Source organism: Cimex lectularius, unplaced genomic scaffold, assembly GCF_000648675.2.
Source record: "Cimex lectularius strain Harlan isolate CLEC.00 unplaced genomic scaffold, Clec_2.1 scaffold27, whole genome shotgun sequence".
Lineage (NCBI taxonomy): Eukaryota > Metazoa > Arthropoda > Insecta > Hemiptera > Cimicidae > Cimex > Cimex lectularius.
The window spans coordinates 1,544,253-1,565,776 of NW_019392670.1; the positions used below are offsets into that span (position 1 = coordinate 1,544,253).

General features: G+C 38.2%; 1 protein-coding gene across 5 annotated transcripts in view; it reads right to left on the minus strand.

The window, feature by feature from the left end:
- LOC106667202 (homeobox protein homothorax) overlaps window positions 1–21,524 on the minus strand; it is a 209,818-nt gene that overhangs the window by 109,365 nt on the left and 78,929 nt on the right. For all 5 annotated transcript variants that reach the window (XM_024225262.1, XM_024225261.1, XM_024225263.1 and 2 more), the window contains one exon: window positions 19,981–20,110. In XM_024225262.1, the coding sequence (XP_024081030.1) occupies window positions 19,981–20,110 (130 nt within the window). The remainder of the gene's footprint in view (window positions 1–19,980; window positions 20,111–21,524) is intronic.

The window sequence follows — 21,524 nt, forward strand, 5'->3', positions numbered from 1 at the left end:
TAGGGCGGCGCAGTGTTGTTCCAGCACAACTGTAGCAGTTTTGTTTAAGATTAGGAGGAAATCCAGTGAGTTTAGGGCGGCGCAGTGTTGTTCCTGCTGTTTTTGCTCGTGTATTGGCAACACTGATTTATCTGGCGCGAATCTAAAGTCACAGGATTTCCCGCTAACCTTTAAACAAAACTGCTAAAGTTTGTCTTGCACTAAGACAACTTTAGGCTATAAAGGGCTAATGTTGCTGTTAAACGACGTTTTACTTTTACGCCCATAAATAATAATATAACGCATAGAAGCAATTGCCAAATGTGTGACAAAGGTTTTGAGAATATTGAATAGCAAAAAAGGGTAATTTATCTGTAATGAACCCGCCATTAACTGACTTTACACAGATGATCTTGGTCTTCGTTGTGTTTTTTTAAGTAACAAGTTTATGCGAGAACATTCCCAACATTTTTGAGCATTTTTGATATCCACGTGGGCCAAACGTTCGGTAGAAAGTTTTAAATGAAAAAGACAATGGAATAGGGTAAGAGAAGAGGAAACCAGGTAAACCCCAACAGCTGTCTGGATGGCCAGGAGGGTTGTAACAGGACACCCTCAACCCCGATGCGGACCGAGCTACCCTCGAACCATCAGGCTCCGACAGTTTAGCAATGAACAAACACGCATCGCCGCATTACAAACAATCAAATACCACATCCAAACACTCACGATTCAAACGAAATTACGCTAAAGAAATTCGAGGGTGAAACCGTTGCACGATTTAGGAGTTCATCTGTTAATGTTTTATGGATTCATTCTGTCTTTTTCGCTGATAAATAAATTAAATTTTGACAAATAGAATGCGTTTAAACTATAGAAAAAATATGAGCTGCTAATCGAAGAATAAAGAGTTTTAAGAGGCATTTAAGGCTGAATAACGCCTGTAATCGTCTCAAAGGGGCCGAAACGTCCGACTCCCGTCGTAACAATAAAAATGGGGGGAAAAAAGGAAAAGATTAGTAAAAAAAGATTGTAATATGAAACAAGAGCGATGCACCCAACTGCGACATTGAATAGCACTTGATCCCTCCCACTGAGGTTACTTACGAGAAAAATAACTGACGCTTTAGATATCGTCACGGCGGGAGGCGGACATAAAACCCCGTCGGCTAATAAAATATTTGTGAGGCCGTTCTCTTCCCTTTATGCCGATTTATACCATTAATCCGAACGTTAAGGGGTTTATCTTAGGAAAAGTCGAGGGACAAAAAATCTATTTGCTAATTAAATAAGGCGAGGCTTTATACCAGCCTGAAAATGCAAATGAGCCGCAGAGGAGAGTTATTGCCGAATGGATATCCGCAAGCCAAAGGTCGCCAATTTCCAATCGGTAATAATCTCTAATCCTGACTTCAATTTCCGCGTGTCACAAATGTTAATTAGACAGAAGGAAAACAGTCTTTTCGACGGACGAGAAATCCGAGGAAACGGCATCGGACCCAGCGACAATGTGATTACTCGAGAGAATTTATACAATCTTGTAGACCGCGCGTGAAAACGAAATTAACATGGAAAATATTATTTATCGGTTTGCGGGACATGACATTGAACGCTGTAAAGGATGAAATCTCTCGGGGAGGTTCGTTAGCCATAAACGGCTCCGAGATCTGCCGTATGTATAAAGCTATAGCGCATAGAATATAATGCCACATATGAAGAATATACTTAATCTAACCACGGTGCATAAGGCTTTTTTCTCATAACATACATCGAACTCGTGTTGACAGCTTCAAAAATCAAAAATCCAATTATTTCTACTAAATACAAACACTAAAAAGAACTTAAAACTCCTCCATTGTTAGTTCCTCACTGAAGATGGTGCAATGGTGAAACGCGTTGGAGTAGTTCAACAAACCCACGTGTGAAGATGGGCGCAATACTCCTGTGTCGGTTCTGAGCAATACTCTGAGTTTTGCGACACGCAGATCAACACCCAGCAAAAACCCCAAATTGAAAAAAAACGTAAATAGATGTTCAATTGTCTGTTTCGTTCAAAAATCTTAAAACTACTACTGTTAATTAAACTATCTTTAGTCATTTAACACTAGGAAACATTGGGGCTTGGATTGCGGGAAAAGGGGCGAAATTTAAAAATCTCTCAAGGGGCGCAAAATTTGTCTTGGAGCGGATGGAAATAATGGCCGTCTTAGAGCATTAATATGTAAGGGTTAGAGAAAGGTTTTGCTTCGTTAGGGAAGTTAATAGTACTAATGAAATGGTGAGAAGTTCTTCGGTTCCATGGGCATGCTCAGCCATTAGAAGGGGCACCGAGCGTAACTACCCACACCTAACTATAGCCAGAACTGCTCCAATATGAAAGAGCCACCACGCTCTGTCTCACATATATAATTCACAATACAATTGGACAATTTCCAAAGAAATTATCTGTAATTTAAATTCGAATTCGGAATGACGACCGCCTTCCTCTCCAGCAAATACATAACTGTTAACTCGGAGAATCGAAAAATATTACAACGGAAAGAATTACAGCCGGTTTTTTTTTTTTCACTTTTTCTAATCGAGACATGGGGAAATTCTGTGAATTTAGAACGGGCAAAATTTTACAGTGCGTATCTCCTTAGTCCTCGGTTAATTCAAGGGCCGAGATAATCCCGCTGTTATCTTTCAACGTTTTTCTCACTTCCGTTGTTATCTGTTATTATATGTCACAAACTTAAGTGGGAAAATTTTTATTTAAAAAAAATATGATTGAAAATCATCGGTTTTTACATAATGAATCCCGATCATTTGAATAGTTTCACAACCCGCATATCATGCTGGCATTGTAATTAGACAGATTAACTAGGGAAAACTCTGTATCTATACAAAGGAGGAGGAGTTAACAAATTAGAAACATGAATATATTATATTACGATTTACATAACGTAATGTGTGGTCTACACAATAAAACATTTCATTTACAACAGACACTTTTTTTGTCAGTTATTTTGCGGTTTAATTCGTCACTCATTCTCGTCCTAGTTTTCTTGCATTTCCCTTTTTCAATATTCGGTGAAGTAGATGTGGATTTTTTAACCTTTTCTTTCCCCAAGTTGCCTCGGGAACGACAAAGAATTTACCAAATTTACTAAAGGCTTGTTAATCCTTTGAGTTTACGGGGGGCAGTGTTGTTCCTGCTGTTTCTACCCGCCAATTGGCAACACTGATTTATTTGGCGCCAATGTAAGATCTCCTTCTTAGAATCTTTTATCTTGAACATAGCTCTTCACCCGACCATTGTATCTTGTATCGATATTTGCCAAACATCAAATTTTTCATATCCAGTTGATAATTTAACCCTGTCTTGCCGAACGTTGCTTTAGCTCAATGCCAACATCAGCGATTTTGTTTAAGGTGAGCAGGAAATCCCGTGAGTTTAAGGCGGGCGCAGTGTTTATTCCCGTGTATTGGCAACACTGTTTTTCGGGCCAATGTAAACTCTATCACTAAATCTCAGTAACCTTTAACAAAATTGCTCAAGTTCGGCTTGCTTTAAGAGAACATTAGGTCATAAATCCTTTTGAACGGAACATGATACAAAAACTAAGTAATACAGACTGATAACACAGTTGAAGTCGAGTGTCAATCCAAAATACACGAGATTACAAAATAGTTGATATAAACCTTTTATTCGTAATATTACGCAATGGGTTGAAGAAAAAGATCATTGTAATCATCCGTCGGATTTGAATAAGAAAGAAATTGCGACTTTTTTAATTTATTTGGCGTGTGAGATAATTTAAATTCGCAAGTTCTAATCAAGTGAGAAAAATGTGCCAGCTCTGAGATTTTATTTTGTGTTGATCCCTTGGAGAGACAAAGGGATTTTCTCTGAGGGAATTTAATGAAGCGCTAAATTAGAAGGGGGTTTATTTCGGTTTCCGTATTAATTGTAATGCTAAATAGGTTTCAAAGAAAAAGTTATAAATAAAAGGACTCGGAGGCGAATCTAAATCCGGATTCGCCTTCGGGCCACGGTTGCAGTGACTCGCAGTCCATTCAGCAGCTGTGGAAGATCACCTCAATAGAATCATTAACGAAACCTAGAAAGAAAACGGTTATCCTTCAGTTTCTGCCCCAGCCAAACAATAATTTACCTGGCATTAATAGTCCATTCATAACCAAAAACACCAATTTTATGCTTATGAGCACAAAACTTTTCCAAGTAAGACTTCAGAGATTTCGCCATATCCAGAGGTTATCAATGTGTCTAACAGAACGATGAAACAAGACTAGGCAGACCAGGTCTGACAGAAATGGGCACCGTCTCATATACATAAGCATTTTACTCCAATTAATTGAAATACCTCTCAGATAATGATATGTTACATCTGTATTCTTAATCGAGCAATATAAAGGTTGATACATTTTACCATCGCACTGAATCCAGTTGTTAAACCCCATAAATTATATTTTCCCATCTTAAATCAGGTTATGCTGTACTTTTTAATAATGAATTGTTCTATTTTTCAGCCTGAACACACTTGATATTACTGTTTATTTATTTTTTTATTAACCAGTTGAAACTGTATCCTTAGAGTATTCTCGGAATATAATTAATTCTATTTGTATGTTTTGAAGTATAAAGTCCAAATGGATCAGATGCATATCGCACCCAATATTCAGTGTTGAAAGTATGTCTGGCAGATATGATTCAATCCCCCAAATAAATTAGTTATTTCCCATATTTTAAGAAGGATTCAGTGTTGTATTTTTCTATTTATTACCTTGCATCTTGTTCATATTATTAACAATTATTTCTTAAGAGTATCACTCACGTAATAATAATTTTCTATATATGCTAGCAGTATAAAAGTTGAAATATGTCTGATGCGCTTCACCATCGAACGATATTAGTTGATTAGCGTACAATAAAGCAGGACTAAGCGGACCAGGATGATCTGGTAGAACTGTCTCTTTCAACTCATATAAAATCTTTTATTTCCTTTCATAAATTATCTATAAACTGTATTTTCGTAAAGGAATCGTTGTAATTTTCTATTTCTACGTATTTTTGATTTGACCGTGCAATCATTTTTCATTATTCATGAACTAATGAAAACTTTGATCTTTAAAGTTCAAGTGATGCAGAAATAAATGACTAGTTACAGATCGTAAGATGCGGCAAACTAGACCGATCTCTAAATAGTGATTAATTAACGGTCATTAGATACTACAAATTTCTACAGTATAAATAAATATTAGCTATAAGAAAATTTTGAAAAAATCTGTCTGGCTTCTTTTTTTTACAATTTTTTTAGTGATAAAAACAGCTCTTATTGCCTTTCTGTCGTGTCATGTATTCTAAAATAAAATAACTAATCCTACATATATCAACATCATCCAGTAAATAACTTTACCGCAGGTCGCCGAATAAATAACACGATTCCATGAACAAGGGAGAAAATCTATTGATAAAAAATATCTATGTTGTTTCAAAAAATTGAACATAACAAGAAATACAGTTGGAGTTTTGTCTGTAAAAAAATTGAAATCGCATGCGATCGTCGCCTGTTGAACCAATGGAGCAGAGCTGCAATCAATCAAACGGCCGATTTTAATTCGATCGTGCAGAAGAGAATCAGCCGATGACACGGTCCCTTAACAAACTAATTGAATGTGTCTGTATAAATAAATAAATAGTAGCGCCGTTACGATTAACATTCCTTTTCACGCTCATGTTTCACACCCTGAGGAGAGAAATGTACGGACGTATCGGAAACGAGGCATGTTGTCTCTTACAAAAGTTAAAATGTTTGCGTCAATGTGACATTTACACTGCGAAGCGAATCTCCTCAAATACAAACAACTATATTCCTACACCCAAATCCGATTGGGATCGTGAACTTGGGGGTCTACCTAGACTTCGTGGCATAAGCATACACGACAAGACTTAAACGGTCGACAAACATGTAGATACAACCCGAACTATCGACGAAAAACGAATTTACAATTTACAAAATGCTACTACAACCGATTTAGACGGTATAGAACTGTGGGCAACCGCCAAATCTTCCAATATATATTTATACCAATTATATTTATACCATTAATTTTAAAGTCCTCAGATCAATTATAAATGTTCAATACTATGAATCCCATACTACCATCCACAACGACAGTAACTCTTTATGAACTAATGCTGTCTTGGAGTAGGACGAGCTTTATTAATTTGTTCACACAATTTTCTTAAATGATTAGCAGGAAATCCCGTGAGTTTAGATTGGCTCCAAATAGATCAGTGTTGCCAATACACGGGCAGAAACAGCAGTAACAACACTGCGCTCGCCCTGAACTCAAGGGATTTTCTGTTATCCTCAAATATAATTTGTTGAGTTTCTTTTCCGGAACTAGACAACCATTTTCTTCTTTGAACTTCTTTGAAACTCAAATATAAAAAGTCAACAACCGAAAAAGAAGAGTAAAAAATACATCAAACAAAATTGCTAAAATGGATATTGCTCCGAAACAAGTTTGGGCAAAAAAGGTTAAATTATAAACTGAATATGACAAATTTTATGTTTGCCTAATGTAACAATCGATAAGATAAAAATCAGCGTTGCCTTTACAGAAGATAAAACATTGAAGGAAAAAAACGCACCCGCCCTAAGCTTAATTTAGTGTTACCCTGAGGCAACGTTGGGCAAGAAATGGTTAATGAAAGAGTCTTAAAAGATATCATCAGCATAAATACATGTGTGAAGTAAACGAGAGCAGTGGATGGATACACATTTCAAAGGTAAGGAGAACAGCCATGTTTGATATTCCAAGATGGAGATTTTAGACTGGCGCCAAAAAGTCAGTGTTGCCATTACAAGAGAAGAAATATTTAAGGAAATACACTAAACCCGCTCTAAACTCATGGGATTAGCTAAGCTTAAGCAAATGTGCTAAATTCGGACTTGCCAACGTTGGGCAAGAACGGGTAAAAACCCCATTTATCCAAAGATAAATTCCCAAAAATTTACCAAGTTACACAATAATCTCTCCCATAGGGCCCAGTAGCATCGCCCAAGCCTTGCCCAACAGAACCCACCCCTTCAATCCCATCGTAAGGCATAAGGGTAACCAAAATTGTAGAATGTAATAAAATATTTTAAAAATCTAATAAAAAAATTAGCTGGAGCCTCTTTCAAACAATGTCCATCGCATGCGAGGTTTCATACATCTCCCCCATGTTTCTCTACAAGAATTCCATCAAAGATTATCACTTTATCGTTGTTGATAAAAACATATGAAAAAATAAATAAATAAACCGTTTCATATGAATTATGGTACGTTATAGGTTACATAGTCTTGTGTAAATACAAAGTTAAAGTCTAGTTTAAGTGAATAAGAAAAATTATTGCCGTTTTCACTTGCCAAGTGAGAAAAATATGGCTAGTAATGAGTAGGGGAAACGAACGGCCAGGATGAAATACACATACATTTAAATCGCCATTGATCTCGACATTCTGTCGGTGGGGAAAACTAGAAACACAATTTTTATAAGGAAAACTCTTTTGAGGTGAAAGGCAAGGGAGGATTATTCGGAGGAAATTTTATGTTCTCTACACTGCATCAAACATAAACGGGCATGTATTTTATGAGGGCAGCAATTTCTCTTCATCTCATTTTTCCTTTCTCGCCATGTCGGCCGACCTTTTGATGTTTAGGACAAACACACCCGCCGCGAAATGAGGAAAAATAAATTAACTGCTCACGAATATGTTTAATTGTTTTCAAAAGTAGAAATCTATGTAGGTGTGCGGGCGTGTATGTGCGCTTGCGTCTGTCGGGCCAATCCCAAGGCAAGCCACGACATCCACTTCGATCTGACAATTATCAACTACTCTAACGTCGAGCCTAGTATTTTATTGTTAGCGTATGGGTAGCCGTTTCACCTTCCATGATGTAAAAAACACAAATTTCAAATCACCCGATAACGAAAATCCTCCCGCAAGTACAGTCGCTCCCAGAATTCTTTAAATTCTTGGCCAAAACCCACTCCCAGAAGGTCCTACTATGCTTGAACACGATGATTTATTGATCTCTTTCACCTTAAATGCTACGTTAAATTTGAACAAAGCGTGTGCGTGGAGAAGACCAAAAATAAACGCTTTTTCAGCAAGCACCCCCCCCCAAAAAAAAAAACGTATCATGCTAACAACGTAAACAACGTTGTAGATTCGAATCTATATTAAACACGAAAGGAAATATTTCATTCAATCATAATAATTCTTAAATATTTATTCAGTTCTTTAGCGGTTTGAATGAACCCCCTTCACCGTACAAAAGCGGTCAGAAATATAATACACAATCCCTCAAAACAACGAAACTGCGGATCAAAGATAGCAGGACACGACTGGCGTTAATAAAATGAGGCTTTTATCGAAAAGAGATAAGAACAATTAAAGCCTCTAAACTTTTGCAATAAGGATGGAGAGTAAGTCTAAGATGGGTGAAGTCATACGTCGGTACAAAAGGAAATAAAGAAGAGGATCGATGAACTGATGGCTATATTTAATGAAGTCCCCAAAAGTTATGTAATAAAAATAGCGAGAAATAAATTCTTAGGAGCTTGAATGGGACAATAGCACAAAAGGAACACCAACGAAGCATTTTTCACAACGAATTTCTTCGGTTAACTATCCACGTCCAGTAAAGCTACAAAAATGGCCCAGTTTCTGAACGGAGATGGCAAGATAAAATCCTATCACCATAGATTTAATAATATCGATGATCAAGCATGTACAGGCGGTCTACAAGTAGATTGAAATTGGGACTACGGCATATTTGTTCAATGTTGAAGCACCAAACAGTAGTATCTTAATAAAATAAGTTTAGCTAACCCTTTCTTACCCAACATTGCCACAGGGCGACACTAAATTTAGCAAATTTGCAAAAGCTTAGCTAATCCCATCAGTTCATGGCGGGTGCAGTGTTTTTCCATCAATGCTTCATCTTTTGTAATGGCAACACTGATTTTTTTGCGCTAATTTAAAATCATCTTGGAACTTTTATCTCCTACATGGCTATTCACCTTTACCATCGCATCTTCAGCCAAAAATAAAATTGGTCATATCCAGTTTATAATTTAACCCTTTGTTGCCCCAAGTTGCTTCAGAGCAATGCCACCATTAGCAATTTTGGTTAAGTTTAGCAGGAAATCCCGTGATTTCAAGGCGGGCGCAGTGTTGTTCCTGCTGTTTCTGCCCGTGTATTGGCAACACTGATTTATTCGGCGCCAGTCCAAAAACTCTATCACTAAACTCAGGGGATTTCCCGCTAACAATTTCGCAAAATTGCTAAAGTTCGTCTTGCCCGAACGTACACTTTTAATACACAGGGTCATCCGTCAAGACCAGACAATTACATTCCCCTGCATTATTCCTTTAGTAAGAAGAAGTACACAGGTCCATGAGAAAGATAAAACTAGTGTCCTTCCATTTTATACTACTGAGCATATGCGTCCATTCGTTCGAATTCATTTTTTACTTTCACTTAATGTACAATATCTAATGGACCCTTCTAATAAGCGGAGAAAATATTCCCTGGTGTCTACTTATGGGAGGTTAGACAATACTGACATTCCAATGAGATCAATTATAAATACGTTTTCCAAATTATTTTGTCGTTTTTTAAAAAAGATTTCATCATTCTTCGTCGCAGGTGCTCAAACGCCAAACTTTGCCAGAATCAAGGATAACATATTCATGTCAGTAAAACGTATACAGAATGGATAAAAATCGTGGTTAATTTTGTTTTGTTCAGCTAAAAGCTTTCGATTTCTTGGGAGCCAACAGACCAAAATAATGGAATAACATAACAGATTGAAAAAATATGTAATATGCCTAAAAACAAATTGAAAAACAACATGAAAAAGACTTACGATGATCAAACAACACCATCGAGCCATATTAGCGAACAATCAAGCGCGCCCAGGATGATCTAGTAGAACCGAAGTTAACTCATACGTAATCCTATATGCCACCTCATAAATTATCTATATAATGTATTTTTGAGAAGGGTCGTTGTAATTTTTGTACTTCGTTGTTTGGGCCTGAATTTACTGTTGATACTTAATATATTCCTTTTTTAGAGTTTACTCGAATGTAGAAAGAATAGAACAAATAAAAGTTGTGGTTAACTGTTTTGTGCTTTGTTTAATAATAAAAACTGTTTAATAAGATTTCCAGGCAGCCATTTACACAAAACGACGGAAACGAATATTAATTATTAACTTCGTGGCAAAGAGAAAAATGGAAAACATCCCGCCTCACTCGATCCGGGAGGTCGGGAGACGAAAAATAAAATTTCCTTTTTGTGGTTGTTGTAGAATCGCCGTTGAAAAAATTTACTCGAGAAACCGGCCAATAAACAGGGGCAGAATATGGGCAAGGTGGAAAGTGGTTGTCTGATAGGGGCACAATGGTTTTAGTGAGAGGGAGAACCGGTCTTAAAATATTAATGCAGGCTCTTTAGCCAAACATTACCCGGAGTCTTCACCCCGCCCTCGGTGAACAAACCGAGACGGTATCTCCCCAAGTTGGACCGTAACAATTTGGACAAACTGGAGCCTCCTTTCTTGCCCATTTCCATCCCAATAACAACTCCTAATCAAGCCCTCACCACTACTTCTTCCGGGTGTGCTTTTGGATTCCCCCGCTTTCTTCTTTTGTATATTTTTAATGGAGTGCTGACATCCCGAAACGGATGTGTAATTTAAAAAATAAACGGAAATACTACACTGGAGGAACCGAGGATTTTGGCTTGGCAGCCTGGGTTGGCCAGTCGGAGAGTTCCAAGGAAGGAAGATTAATAGGCGGGCCCCTGTTCATTGGCATGGTAGTCTTCCTGTTACTTGCAGGACAAAACGAGAACCAGTGAAATATACTCAGGATTAATGGAGATTTGGCTATGTCTTAGAACAATTTGACAAATAGGGGGTAGGACTCACTCCACAGATTCTAATTGAAATTTTAATGCGTGTAGTACCATATGCTTAATTTTGAACGTGTTTATTTATCGATTGGTCAATTTTTAACGTCTATGATAGGAATGATGACTATGACGACAAAACAACACTTATTCATAGTAGCTCTTGCCAAAGCTATCAAAATCAGTTTATAATGAATGTCTTTTTTTAAGATTCAACTATAATATAGTCCTATTATATTAGGACGATCTTATCTTTCGAGCTTTTTATTTAACGTTGAACCTAACAATTCTGTCGTATTTCCTGTTACGCGACTAAAGCACTCTAATGAATAAACACTTTTCCACGTAACTTTTTTTAGTGGGAAAAGAAAACCTGGTGTCAAAGGCAAAAATAGACGTCATTAAACTTAACTAGGCGGAACGCACTGTTTATTTTAGAGGAAGCTATTAAAGCTCATGTTTTTTTTGTTTTTTTTTTTTTATACAATTAGCACGATCATTCGTGAGGTCAATTAACTCTTGCAATGCTAAGTCAATTCGAAGTTGGCGTAATCATAGAGTACTGCTTTGTATATTTCGTATATACTTTTTCACATTTTTTCAAGACAAGGGAGTACAAAGAATCTTTCTAACTGTTTGTTCTTGACTTGAACAATGAGCATGACTATGGGAATCTCTGAAAGAAGAGACATGCTTCATGCGTAAATTGTTCGTCTGGAAAAGCGCTTTCGAATTTACAAGCGCACAAATTTGTAAAGTCAAAAGCTCATATTGCCATTCGTCGCCTTAGCTAATACTTTGGTCGTTTGCTAAAATAGATGTGTTGGGATTTAACTGTCTTAAAACTCTGAACAATTGAATGCAATTTATATTTTTTAACTCTTTATGCCTAATGTTGCCTTAGAGCAAGACAAGCTTTAGCAATTTTGTAAAAAGTTTACCGAGAAATCCCGTGAGTTTAGATTGGCGGCAAATAAATCAGTGTTGCCAATACAATGGGCAGAAACAGCAGGAACAACACTGCGCCCGTCCTGAACTCGAGGGATTTCCTCTAACCTTAAACAAAATTGCTAAAGGTGGCATTGCTCTGAAGCAACTATGGGAAAGAAAGCGTTAAATTATAAAACGGATATGAAAAATTTTATGTTTGGCTAATATAACAATCGATTCGAAGAGTTATGTTGGAAATAGAAATTTTCAAGATGGAGATTTTGGATTGTCACACCAAATTAATCAGTGCAGAAGGAAAAACACTTCATCCGCTCTGAACTCATGGGATTAGCTAAATGTAGTACATTTGGTGTTGCCCTGAGGCAACATTGGGCAAGAAAGTGTTAAACTGAACAAATGTGAGAGGCTTTTATAAATAAAAAGTACTCTAAATACCCACAAAATTGAATCATTCTGTCTGAGTTTCATTGTACAATTTTAAAGAAAATAACAAGCAAAGAACGTGCAGACGAGGCAGGAAAGCACGAATAATAAAAAATATGGTAAAGAGAACATGGCAGCGTCGGTGGACTGAGTCGTCTCTTACACGTCAAGAGCACGATTGGTAGGTGGCCCCCAGAGTTTAAACTGCGGAAGAATAATCCTAACCCGACTTAGAATTAATTGCCCATGTCGGTTGGCACGCCGCCATTTACTTTTGGGCGTATGTGTCCGGCATGCAGAGAAAGGTTGCTCAATGTGTCCCACATGGAGGTTGTCTTTCCTTGGCTCCATATAGTGAGCAAGTAGGATACCTTTCAATATAAGAATTGTATTTGAGTACAGCAGAGACTTGTAGGAAATTTTAATTTTGGAGAGTATGAATAGGGTGCTGGGGGGAACGTATGCGTTGGGTGCTGAAATGACCTAGCTGTTGTCAACTCCCGGAGCCCAACTTCGGTGGCTGGTCGGATGAGACCTAGGTCTGCCCCATTTATTGTAAGTCACAAAAGCTGACATTGCCGGTGGACTGCAAGAAGGTAGGTGTAGTACGTACATACATTGCAGATTTGGACTTACATAAATCCAAATCCAAATAGTATAACATGGCTTACATTAAATATACACGTCAAGGAACAATAGAAAAAGAGACAATGGAAAATCATAGTATGCTAGACGGTCTTGATTCATATTCCGGTTTTGGTGGTAAGACCTAAATATGGATGAATTGAATAGGATGATTTTGTATTCAAGGATTCCTTATAAGGAATATATTTTCATGAGATGTATTTTTAGAAAGATGGGATGTTCGCTTTTGCCCGCGGCGCCGAGGATCGATAAGTATTCTCTATTGATTAAGCTGGAGATGTTTTAAACAAAAAGGATACGTGAGAAGTTAATAAAATAAATGAATGTGTGGGTGGAGGGTCGAGTTATGCTCACGTAATCTATTTGTTGAACGGTCCAAAGTAGATTGAAGAGGGTGGGACGTGCCGAGCACTCTAATACATTGCACACTAATGTTATTGTAGACCCCCTCCTCCCCCCGGACCAATTACATACCTTAATCATCTAGACCGTTCTCCCCTTTTTACAGAGATGAATTTTTAAACACTCCCATATTCCCAAAGCGAGAAATTAATTTCGGACGAAAGTTTCCCAGGGATCTCGTTTGTCGCCTTTGAGAAGATTGGAAATTATTTATTTGAAAATGATGCGAGCCTTTAAAGGTAGGTGTGGGTAGGAGTGGCGCGTGCCACTTTTAAACACTATGATTATGGAAGCGGGTGATTTAGAGCGGTTCGGGACAATAGGTGAGAGGCGAGGGCAAAGTTTTTAGACTGCTCGTCCGCCGTCTGCTACTCGGCTCCTTTTTATTGTCATTAACGGATCGACACGGCATATGGACTGTCTTCATACGGCGAGCATTAGCGTGGACCTTTTAACTCGGCTTTTTAAGGAAATGGCATTGTCCGCTCGTCGATCCGGTGAAACGGGGCCGAAGAACAAATGCCAAAATGGCAAGTCATCGGGTTTAATCCGACGTACGTCACCGACAAAAAAAAATTAAAGAGTCGACAAATGGACGACAGCCGATATCGCGGTGAGTTAATGCAATATGATCTGGCGATACCTATTAATAAAAACGACACCCCCTTATCTATATTTAGGCGGTGCCGGGGATGATGTGGGGGGGTCTGAAAATAAACAGGAGAGCCGACATGTGTCTTATTCTAAGCCGAGGTGTTTGGACGGCTGACGACAGTAGGCCACAAACGTAAACAGGCCGGTTGTTTAGAATCGACGGTAAGAGTAAGTAGATCCTTCGGAAACGACGGGACACTGCGAACTCACAGGATCTTCGGGAAGGGCGAGAAATTAGATAGGGGTAGGTGGGGCCGAAACTGTTATGGTACATGAGATAATAATCGAAATAAATGTGAGGGGCTGAAACAATAGGAAGGGGAGGGCGGCATTGTGTCTAAGAGAATCCTCCCATTTATTAGTAAACCTCTAGAACGTATAATAGTATTGCATTAATAGAAAGCGATTTTGACAGGTCCGCAAAAAGCGGGGGGGTGGAGAAGGGCGGTGGAGCAATTCTGTGACGTCAGTCCAATGTCAGTTTCCATTAGGCCACTGTCAGCTAGTGTGACAAAAGATAAATGGATCTACAGAGATTCGAGTCGCCTCATTAGCTGGCCTCCACTCCTCCCTCACTCTCGCACTCACTCTCACTCTCACACTCACTCCCTCTAGCTATCAAACACGGGCGCACGATTTGCGTCCGACCAGCGCTCTATATCCTGTGTGATGAGAGACTCGTTTGCCAACCCTAAAAGGCAAATTTCGCATCCACGAGGCGGTAATAACCGGAAAAGTGTTATCTCGGCCGAAGGAGGGAATAATTCAGACGACACCCTTTCATTAAACGTGATAAAAAGATACCGGGTCGAGATTTAATAAGTGTTCCAGTCGGATTATGTAAATGCCCCCTGCTTGTGATGCATCGACGGCAACGAAGCGTTTTCCACCCCATCGGGAATCTAATGACATTACTCACTCGACGAACCGCAGTTCGACGACAACCACTAACAAGTTGATACTAATTATATCGGTTACCTGCCTCAACCCGACTCGTATGTCACGTCACTCCCTAACTAGTCATAGACGGTCGCAAAGGGCCTCGACTATTTTTCCACCATGCTGTAACCACATGGGGACGCCGAGCGCATCGACCCGCTGTATACCGTACACCGTGTGAAGAGGGCATCTGCTTTCTGAAAGGGTTGTATTTCTCCACTAATTGAACTGACGCCGACTTACTGGGGAGACAAAATTATATTCTTTCTGCCGTTCACCTCCGCTATAATTCAGTCACCCCAAACGAATTTTTTTTTTAATTAAACTCCTTCCCCGTTAATTGCTACCGACTCACTTGAAGAATGACAAGGAGGTAATTTTTAAGGGCTCGTTCCCCAGGTGTCCCACTCTCCGAACGTTTTATCGACTGTAAACAAAGACTCACGGATAGTCGCTATCTTGTTCCACCCTTTTTTTTCCTTTTTCACATTGCGGCAAACACGAAGGGTTGTTTTTTGATTGGATTCGTATTACATATGAGTAAAAGTACTTGACGAAGCTTTACCAGTCTAAAAATGGGTAAACACATCAACGGGCCCAGTTTCGCGGGTCTTGAATATTCCCATTAATTAGTGTTTCTTTGGGGGTTATATTAGCCAAACATAAAAATTTTCATATGTGGTTTATAATTTAACCCGTTTTTTGGCCAAAAGTTTCTTCGGAGCAATGCCGGCTTTAGCAATTTTGTTTACGGTTAGCAGAAAATCTCTTCATTTCAGGCCGGGCGCAGTTGTTTCTGCTCTGTAGGGAACACTGCTTTTTTGGCGCCAATCTAAACTCACAAGATTTCCCGCCAACCTTTTAATAAAATTGCTTATGTTTGTCTTGTTTTAATAAACATTAGGCCATAAATGGTTAATCATTTTAAACTTATACTTTCTATTTTATTCACTTCTTTAATTCTCAGTTTTTATACAAACTATACAGGATCTTCAAGATTATGTATCAAAAAATGATAGCAGAAACGCGTATGAAAAATAATTTAAATATAAACATATTTGGACCTGAATAAAAAAAAGAACCACTGTTGAAGCAAACATTTAAAAAAAAGAAAACAGAAACTCCATGGATTTTGATTTACAATTTTTATTGATCTTTTTATCCCTGTAGTCAATATTGAGGCAAAATAAATCATCTCGGAAATATAACACGAGGAAAGTACATTAATCCAAACGCATAATTTTAAAGCTTTACGTCCTTTAGATGCATATAATGAAGCTGGAAATGTAATTATAAAGTTGAGAAAGGAAAATTTAGTGTCGCCTGTACGCAGGTGGTACTAGGAAGCTGGGGGGGGGAGCTTAAGAGATAACAAAACAGCAAGTGATCTCACATTTCATTTCGGAGCGAAACGGACCTTTTTCTTATCTCGATGGCCGAAGCTATTAGAAATAAAAGCGAGATTATGCTTATCCGTTAAATAAACTACTTTTCTTTAAAATAAGAGATTTTTTCGGGCAAAGGACTTGTACGACCTCGAAAGACCGACTGGTTTCAGTTGAACAAGGGGTGCAAAGGAGATATGAATGTCGAGGGAAAACTATTGATATTCAAAAGTACCAAACATCGCATTCGTTTGTTTGCTCAAACCGGTGAGTGTTATTTATCTCGACATGACCAAATAAACAAGGGAGGACGCGCCGCCCCACCTCATCCCTGTGGGGAGGTACGATAACAATAGGCCTATAAACAGCTAAAACTTTACACGGTTACCTATGAATAAAGAAATCCAAACAGGTAAGCACTTTCATGTGCCGAAGGGGGAGAGACGTCGAATCGACATCCGTTCGTATGCGTTAACTTAAGCGATGACCGACTTTAATCGAACACCCGGCCAGAGGGATGCCGGATAGTAAGAGCGAGAGTTCGAGAGAGGAGAGCGAGAGAGAGTGAGAAGAGAAAGAGATAAAGGAGCGGTGAGAGGGGGAGGGGGCGGAGATAAATAGAAAAGCCTGCTATAATGGTTCTTTATACCTGGTCACATTCAACCTTCCCAAAGGTACCACAATACAGCCCTTTGAAAAGATGCCATTGTCACACATCCCGCTCTTCCCAAGCAGATGTTAAGTCTTCACACGGTAAAAACAATTAAACAGGGTGTCTCGTAGGGGAAATATTCAAAAATTTTGCACCAACGTGCGCAATGATGAAACATGTGCTGGTTCGCAACACCCGGGCATATATAAATTTTCTTACATAAAATTACCCCTCATGAATAATAATTCGTAGAAATGTAATGAAATACAAGGTCAAATATTTGGACAGGGTGAAAATTTCAGCGTAACCTACTATTGTTGATGGGTGTTGGTCTACGAGTCGGTGAACTCATGCTGAACCGAACAGTGAAGAACTTCGAACCTAAGCTCTAAAACTTAACTGTTAAAATATATAGAATTACTCGATTTGTAACGTAAAAACATTTCATTTTGCTAGCTAATAAAATCAATTTCCCATGGGTAACCTGGAAGCAACCTTCCTTCTTTCATTTTGCTAACCTATAAAAAATTTCGACGGGTAACCTAGTAACTACTACCTGTTTTCATTTTGTTAACCTATATACTAAATAATGTAACCTAGAAACAACCTCTCTGTTTACATTTTGGTAACCAATAAAATATAATTTCCCACGGGTAACGTAGAAGCAACTTTCCTGCTTTAATTTTGTTAACCTATAAAAATGGCGGCGAATAACCTAGTAACAACCTACCTTTTCCTTTCATTAACCTACAAATATACAAGATATGTAACCTAGAAGCAACCTTTCAGTTTAAATTTTGTTAACCTATAAAAATGGCGGCGGGTAACCTAGTAACAACCTACCTTTTCCTTTCATTAACCTACAAATATACAAGATATGTAACCTAGAAACAACCTTTCAGTTTACATTTTGCTAACCAATAAAATATAATTTCCCACGGGTAATCTAGAAGCAACTTTCCTGCTTTAATTTTCTTAACCTATAAACATGGTGACAACCTACCTGTTTACATATTGATACCTTATAAATAATGTAGATATGGAACCTAGTAACAACCTCTATACATTTTGCTAACCTATAAAAATTGTCGATGAGTAACCGAGAAACAATATCAATAAAACCCTAATCTCTCACGGGTAACCTAGAAGCAACCTTCCTGTTTTCATTTTATTAACCATTGAAAAATGGTGACGGGTCACCACATAACAATCTCTGTATACGTTTTGTTAACCTACACAACTGCTCGATATGTAACCAAGAAACAACCTCTCTGTTTGTTAACCACCTACCTGTATACATTTTGTTAACATATGAATGTACTCAATAATATTTAAGGTTAACCAAAGCGAAAAAACCATACTTCAATCATTCGACGGACTGAGCTATGTAGAGCGTATGGTATCTGAGTATGAAAATGGCGATTTTATTTCCCAGTGGTTTTAAATATGAAATTCTCCGACACGCCGAACGCCTTGTGACAAATTTAAGAAATGCCTTAGACCTTCCGTTCCTCGATCTGCGTGCAGATAATAGAAAAAGAAAGTAGATGACACGGCGATTGACTCACCCACCCGGGTTCTCAATTAGATTGTTGTTTCAAAGGAGGGTAATTGTTTCCAAGAAGTGGCCGGTGGAAAAGGAGTGTCAAGTGCCGGTTGGGGCTGTGAGTGGAGGTCTGTTGCACCCCTCGAACGGCACCCCGAGGGCTAAAGTGAGACTTCTTAAATTCAATCCTCGACAAGGACACTCGAACCGCTTTCACGGGAATATTCGCCCAGATAAGTCCGTATAAAGTCCGATGGAAGGGGGACTTCCCCACAAAATGTTAATACCGCATAAGAAGAGTGGGGAAACTCGGTATCTTGATGGCCAAGTTTGTAAACACAGACCCAGTAGCTTAGAATCATTTTCTGGGTTGTCAAGCAAGAAACTCTATGGGGATTTTCTTCCGTATTTCCATTAGTCTCGAAGAAGGGAGCGATTCTAAATCCCGCCCCCCTCTTTGTTATTAATTTGGTGCACAGGGAATACCAACATGTAAGATTCAGTTGTTCTACTCTATTAAGATGAACATTTTTCAGCCTTCGTCACATTTCGAATTGGACAAATAATATGACAATTGAAAAATACCGCTTGTTAATGTGCAGCACCAACAATCTTCCTTAATTTAAGTGGATATGTTTGGACCTATAGGACGATTTGCCAAGCTTTCGACCTAGTTTAAGGTCATCATCACGGCAAAACAAACTTAAAGATGACTTGATGATTGATTATGAGAGTTGATTAATCATTTCAATTTGTAGACTTACTTAAGATTGTTTGGAGCTGATGATGACCTTAAAATAAACCAAAACGTCTGAAGATAACAATGGAATTTGTTTTTTTGTCCAGGCCTTACTGAGATCAAGTTTAATAAACATTCTATATAAATATAACATAAAATTACAATTTTAACACAGGACTTAAGCAAAAATAGTGTGAACATTGTGTTGTAATTAAGATTTAGGCTGGCCAGAGTTTCAAGTTATTAAAATACCTAAGAAACCCAAAAGTTCCACTTTAATGGCATACATATAGAACGAGAGTCGGTTTAACGTTGAAAAGCCGCTTCCGTCATAAAGACTTGTATTAAAAGTACTATAGCCTAAGTTTTGTGCGATTTGTTGGACAAAGAAATTCTTACAACATACGTTTGCAGTTGATCTTGAAGTGACAGGAAATAATTCTTTTGACAAGACTTGAATCAAGACCCAGCAAATAGCAATCAGCAATTATAGACTATATATTTTTGGAAGGGCAGTTTAGACTGGCAAGACGTCGAAGGTTCCGCAGGATCTGGAGCGTGCGTTCTCCGGTCGGACGACGTCCCGGAGTTATTAATATTACGTAACGAGGGCCGGGCCCAAGGAAATTGGTTCATTAAGCTAAAGCAGGCTATTAACATGCGAGTCTTAATCGAGGGTACGTGCCTTGATCTGAATGATCCAGTTGTTGTGATGCGGACACTTGAGAGAGAGGTCCGGGAGTCCCACCTGACCCAGGAGACCTGACATCGTCGTTCCCGTGACCGGGATACGAAAGCGATGAGGAAGGAGGCCGCTGAAAAAAAATTAGAAACTTTATAAAAAGAAGGTATATAAACAATATAAACTGATTCTATTAGTATAAGATATAAGTATGTAACTGAGGATATTGTTTCTACGGCAGAATAAAGATTTCGGCCACACCGATGTCATGATTTATAAACAAATTAAAGAAAATCATGCTGGCATGATCCAGCACATTATGTTCATATTTTTAAGAAGAACGATTAATTTTTTTTTAAGGAAAACCTACTTTCTATGTCCAACACTCGGTATGTCGGGCTTTTGTTTTATTTAAGAAAAAAATAATTAGAAACCCATTTTCTCATTTCCTAGCCCACCTGGGCACGATTGACCTCTACTCATGCTCAATTCATCCTTTCAAAAGACTAACGAAACCCTTTAAGATGCTTGAGGTAAATGCACGTCCTTGTTAGAAATTTAACGCTTAACATTCAGCCCAACGCTCTCCCAGGTATACGTGAGTTTGGCTGGTAAACTGGCGAGGAGGAAAAGGACTCTTTTATTTTAAAGGTTCTTTCACTAAATACATAAATACTAATGACTTCAGACTGTTTTAAACCAGGAGGAACCTCTTCCTTGTTTTGCAATATTTCCGAATTGTAAACTTTATATATATTAAACAATAAAGACATATATTAGTTTATTACTAATAAATATAATCGATTGGTCTATCCTGCAGTCAATAAAACAATTTTAAACAGCCAAAAAATTGTAATTTGGACCAACGTTTTGGGCACTTATGGGCCTTTTTTCAAGGTACAAAACGTTCTGAAAATATGAAAAATAATTGTTTCCGTCATAACCTCATTAATAATGGTACGCATTAATATTACGATACGTAAATACATGTATATTAATATTACGGTGAAACTGACTGTTATCTGTGGAAAAGAATACACCAACACACATTTTTTGTAAATAATAAACAAGATTGCGCTGACTTAAACAATTGTAATATTCCACGTATATAGGGGTCAATTGTAACGACAAAAAGCATTGAGGCCGCATGGAGTACAAACTAGAAATGATGTAGATTTAATGTTCCGGGTGTGTAATATAATGCGCCCTTTGAGAGTTATTGTATCCTCCTATACCTATAGCACACCTAGTTCAAGGACTTGATTAGTAAGCTCGGTTTTAGTGGTTACGTTGTACATTCCAGAACTCATCCTCCTAAAGTTTGTTAGTAGGTGTGATGGTATCTCTGGCTATTTTGCAGATTCTGCACGTGCCGTATTGTGTTATACCAATCTTCTTCCGACGCCCATGTCTGGAGCGTGCTGTTAAGTATCCCGTCAGGATTCAACGTTTTTCCAGCCTCTTTTGAGGCATGCTATTATTCCTTCCAAAATTTACTAGAAGGTTCTTGGATTGTTTATGTCCAATAAATTCCACGGTTTCTCCAC